Source organism: Oratosquilla oratoria, chromosome 10, assembly GCF_046742065.1.
Source record: "Oratosquilla oratoria isolate Oo_2021 chromosome 10, ASM4674206v1, whole genome shotgun sequence".
NCBI lineage: Eukaryota > Metazoa > Arthropoda > Malacostraca > Stomatopoda > Squillidae > Oratosquilla > Oratosquilla oratoria.
This window is the reverse complement of record NC_134786.1, coordinates 29240656-29245930: the sequence shown is the minus strand read 5'-3', so window position 1 is coordinate 29245930 and position 5275 is coordinate 29240656. Positions and strand designations below refer to the sequence as shown.

The 5275-nt window shown below is 43.1% G+C and overlaps 2 protein-coding genes across 2 annotated transcripts in view; both read left to right on the top strand.

Annotated features, from left to right (window-relative positions):
- Positions 1-2458: 2458 nt before the first annotated feature.
- On the top strand, positions 2459-2961 carry LOC143028823 (uncharacterized). The gene is made up of 2 exons (XM_076191187.1): positions 2459-2539; positions 2662-2961. The coding sequence occupies exons 1-2, from the start codon at positions 2459-2461 to the stop codon at positions 2959-2961; spliced, it is 381 nt and encodes a 126-aa protein (XP_076047302.1).
- A 41-nt stretch (positions 2962-3002) lies between these two features.
- Positions 3003-5275, top strand: part of LOC143028822 (uncharacterized) — a 10849-nt gene continuing 8576 nt past the window's right edge. The window contains exons 1-4 of the mRNA XM_076191186.1: positions 3003-3392; positions 3546-3741; positions 3810-4274; positions 4617-4794. Of these exons, the coding sequence (XP_076047301.1) occupies positions 3003-3392; positions 3546-3741; positions 3810-4274; positions 4617-4794 (1229 nt within the window). The remainder of the gene's footprint in view (positions 3393-3545; positions 3742-3809; positions 4275-4616; positions 4795-5275) is intronic.

Genomic DNA, 5275 nt, shown 5'->3' with positions numbered 1-5275 from the left:
GGCATCGACTTGGTCGAGTGTGGGGGTGTAAAAAGTTAAATGGTGTTTGTGGGTAATCATGTCAATGTCGTCTTCTCTCTAACTGACATTGGTCAAAGAGTCGCCCAATATGTGGGTTATACATTGTTAGAGGGAGGGACAATTTACGTATACTGTCGCAATTCACCACTTCACCATTGTAATGTCATAAGTCAATGGACGCAGGGACCATGGAAGACGCACAAGTCGGTGAGTTGATATTGCTTTAGTATGTAATGTCATTTCTATGTGAAATTTTGTGATTATGTATTTGATGTCAAATTTATGATGTGAGAGTTACGACTCAACATATTGGTTTGTACTTATGAATATTTATTGTCATTTGGTTGGCATTTATGTATATTTGTAGTTTTGTACAAATTTGTTACAATAAAAACATTCTTTTTAGAATGACCTGCAGTCAGCGTCAATTCGGAGCTCCATTTTATTCCCTGCGTATCCTAAGAAGACAACAATTAGCCGACAAAACCTACAGTCATTCGACTTAAGTCACCGTCATGGAGCAGGCCAAGGTGTTGAAACGACAGAGGAAAGCAGCGGTCACACGTCACCTGGGAACCTTGTGCCGGCTAATCGCTGAAGAAGACGTAGCCGGCATCACGGACAGACTGGACCGTGTCCGTACATCCTACGATGAATTCGAATCGGCACATGACACTTACCAAACGTTCCTGGGCAACGATGAAAATGAATTAGAGGCCAGTGAAGCATGGTATAAAGAAATTGAAGAGAAGTACATAAAGGTGATAAAAAACGCCAGAGCGTTCATTAAGGTAAGGACTCAAAGTAAAATTCCGTGTGCAAAGTCCCGCGTAGACAGTGAAAGTGAACGTTTAGATGTCTCACCAGCCGAACTAGTTGGGATCATAAATATACCCAAAGTTGAATTGGACGTGTTTGAAGGGAATCCTCTTGAGTACCAATTGTTCATAACAATATTCGATGAACTCGTAGACAGTAGAGTGAGTGACCCTCAGATCAAATTGACCCGTTTATTACAATACACCAAGGGGCCGGGGAAAGCTGCCATAAAAAAATTGCGCGATGGTTAGAAATAGCGCTGGTTACGCGCTAGCGCGCACTATATTGAAACGCAGGTTCGGTAATTCTCACCTTGTATCTCAACAAATTGTTAATGATTTAAAAAATGGTAAGATGGTGTCTAAGCCTCAAGAGTTGAGGCAATTGGGTGATGACTTAACAATGGCAGTGGCTACTTTTGGAAAATTAGAATTGTATGAAAGGTTGAACACTCAAGAGTATATCTTAGATATTTTACAGAGGTGTCAGGGATTCGTTCGTAACAAATGGAAGCAGAAGGCTTTAAGTCACAAACGAGAAACGGACTTATACCCATCTCTCAGTCAATTCGCTGAGTTTATTAATGTCATGGCAGATGAGGCATGTGATCCGGTTTATGGATTGCAATCCACAGGTAAGGGTCAAAATATTAAGAGCACAAGTTATAATGTAGCTGCATCTGAGTCTAAATACCCCGTCAAGTTAGGGCGTGCTGGTAGCACATGTGTGGTGTGCGGGGAAGGACACAGACTGTTCTACTGTGAGGAATTTAAAGGCATGAAGCCTGAATGTCGGTTGGAAGTTGTAAAAAAACACAAGCTGTGTTTCAATTGCTTACTAGGTGGGCACGGGGCTAGCAAATGCTTCAAACAATCCATTTGTTCAGTTCCTGGATGTGGTTTAAAGCATACGAAATTCATCCACGTCCCGGCAAAGGTCTCTCAGGGTATTGGGGGCCTAGTTGAAAATTTGGAGTGTCAAGGATCAAGTGTGGTCATGAATGGTTATGTCAATGATGCTCGATCGAAGATCTATCTACCCATTTTACCAGTTGTTGTGGATAATAAACTTGAGGTCACGGCGTTGTTAGATAGTGGATCAGACACTACTTTCGTCACGGAAAGGGTGGCCCACGAGTTGGGTCTGAAAGGAGACCTTAAGGAGTACACCATGAGTACTTTAGGGGGGACCAGGGAAACTCAATCAAAGGTAGTATCCCTTAGCCTTACGTCACCGGATGGTAGACGAGAGGCCAGTGCTACAAATGTCATGGTCGTCCCAAGAGTGCCTGTTAGGCAACCACCTGTCAAAATTTAGATTGATAAATTCCCCTACTCAAAGGGTATACCTTTGAATACTAGTCAAGTATCTGAGCCAGACGTTTTGATAGGCATGGACAACGCTTGGCTCCTAAAACCATTGTAGGTCAGAGGGTGCTCAGGCGGGAATAAACACCAACCTTATGCTACGCGGACCTACTTTGGATGGTCTGTAAATGGCCCAATTAGCGCGGGTAAGTCATATAATTTCGGCTCGTGCTTTGCAAGCTCGATCGAAGCAGATGTTGAACGCTTGTGGATGATGGAAAATGAATGTGAAGATAGGGCACCATCTCAGAATGACCAGAAGGTTATCAACCTTTGGGATTAAGAAACATGATACGAAGATGGGCATTATGTACTGCCAATACCTTGGCGAGGTGAGCCAAACTTGCCCAATAATCGTGACGTTGCCGAGAAACGATTAAGAAGTTTGCACAAAAGGTTGGTGAAATCCGGAATATTGAATGTATACTCTGAGAATATTTCAGATTTGTTGAAGAAGGGGTATGCAGAGTATGTTCCCGAGGTCGATTTAAAGAGAGATGATGGTAAAGTGTGGTACCTCCCGCATCATGCTGTTACGAGCGAAACCAAACCAGGTAAGGTGAGAGTCGTATTCGACTGTGCTGCTCAAAAGAACGGAGTCAGTCTGAACAGCCAGTGCCTACAGGGCCCTGATCTGAATAATAAGCTGATTCACGTGTTACTCAGGTTTCGCCAATATCATTACGCCATCACGGCCGACATTGAGGCTATGTATCACCAAGTCAAAATTCCCATTAGCGATAGAGAGCTTTAAGGTTTCTATGGTATGTTAGTGATGAAATAAGAGAGTTAAGAATGACCTCGCATCCCTTTGGCGGAATATGGTGCGCTAGTAGTAGCACCTATGCTTTGCGGAAAACTGTAGAAGACATGCAACTTTGTGAGGGAATAAAAGACACGTTATTCCGGTCATTTTACGTTGACGATATGTTGAAGTCCGTAGCGTCACCTCAAGAGACAATTAAGGTAATTGAAGATACTAGAAGTGTCCTCAGACACGGAGGGTTTAACTTAACCAAATTCATGATTAATGACGTCAAATTGCTAGAGAGCATCAATGAGCAAGAGAGGGCTAAGGAAGCAAAGGAATTAACATCAAATATGCATAGCAAAGTGCTTGGGATTAAATGGGACGTCAAGAACGACTGTTTCTTTTTCGTTAGCAAGGGTGTTCAAACACAGAATGTGACTAGACGAGTTATGTTGAGTCAACTTGCTTCGATTTACGATCCTTTACGTTTAATTTTGCCAATCATTATTCCAGCCAAGATTTTGTTCTAGGAGGCGACTAGGCTTAAGATATCTTGGGACGAAAGTATTCCTATATCTTTGTGTCAGAAGTGGTTGAAATGGATAGCTTCACTATATGAAATCTCGAGACTTCGCTTCCCTAGGTGTGTTTTACCATTAGAATCAAATGGTTGTACTTCAGAATTACATCATTTTTGTGATGCAAGTGAGGTTGCCTTTGGTGCTTGCACTTATATCAGGACAATCAATCAAGATGGGAAAGTACATGTAGCTCTGCTAGCCAGTAAAGCCAGAGTAGCCCCATCAAAGGAGCTACTATACCAAGATTGGAAATTTCGGCTGCCGTTGAAGCAGCCAAATTAGATGTTTTTGTTAGAAGAGAGTTAGATATCCCCTTGCTCAAATCTAACTTCTGGTCTGACAGTACTGTAGCTCTGGCATATATACAGAACGAGACAAGAAGGTTCAAGACCTTCGTACCAAATCGTATTACAGTCATTAGACAGGTTTCAGAGGCCAATCAGTGGCGTCATGTTAGTGGTGAAGAGAGTTCTACAGATGTACTATCTCGGGGATACTTTGTAGACAATTTGCCAGTTTCTTGGTTTAATGGTCCCCCCTTCTTGTCGAGTTACAAGTGTGCATGGCCAGCACAAGATGATCTTGTAGAACACCTTCAAGATGAAGACCCGGAGGTGAGGTGTGACGTACATCCCACGAGTATCGTACAGACGTGTCAGTCGGGCGTCACCCAACACCCGATCGATACGCTGATTGAGCACTATTCAAGCTTTTACAGATTAAAGAAAGCCGTTGGTTGGTGGTTAAGGCTAATTTAATTTCTTAAGAAGACGAAGATTTCGCAGAGTTCACCACTTGAGATCCATGAACTAAAGCACGCGGAAAATCTAATTGTCAAACATGTTCAAGGGCGTGTTTATTTTCATGAAACCAAGAGCATTGAAGCAGGGAAAACTGTGTTAAAGTCCAGTTCAATATATAAACTGTCTCCTATTCTTATAGATGGTCTGTTAGTAGTTGGTGGTAGACTCAAGCATGCAACATTGAATGGACAAGCTATAAATCCTGTGATCCTCCCTCATAACCACAGGTTGTATACGTTAATTGTACGGGATTGCCATAATTCCTCTCATGTAGGAGTAGAATGGACACTCAGTCAGGTGCGTAAGAAATTCTGGATCATACGGGGTAGAAAATTGGTGAAACGCGTCAAAATGGATTGCATGGTTTGTAAGAGATTATACGGGGCCCCCATGAACCAGAGAATGTCTGACCTCCCTCCTGAGAGGTGTGAACCAGGGGGGCCTGCCTTTAGGTACGTAGGAGTAGACCTTTTTGGACCCTTCCATGTTAAAGTCGGGAGATCAGAAATGAAACGTTACGGGTGTCTGTACACGTGTTTTACTACGAGAGCTATTCACATTGAGAAGCTTGATAGCTTACAAACTGACGCATTCATCAATGGTTTCGTACGCTTCACAGCGAGGCGAGGTTATCCCAGTAAGGTGTGGTCAGACAATGGTACTAACCTAGTAGGAGCGAGGGCTGAATTAGCACGCAGTGTACGAGATCTTGACCGATCGTTGATCGTAAGGGAAACACGTCGACGTGACGTTGGGTAGTCGTTCAACACGCCTTCCGCGTCACATCACGGAGGCGTTTGGGAACGCATGATAATGTCAGTACGCAAAGTACTGTTCGCTTTGATCATCAAAAGCCCCAGGATGATTGATGATGTTTTGCAAACCCTTTTCTGCGAAGCGGAAAGTATAGTCAACAGTCGGCCACTTACCAAA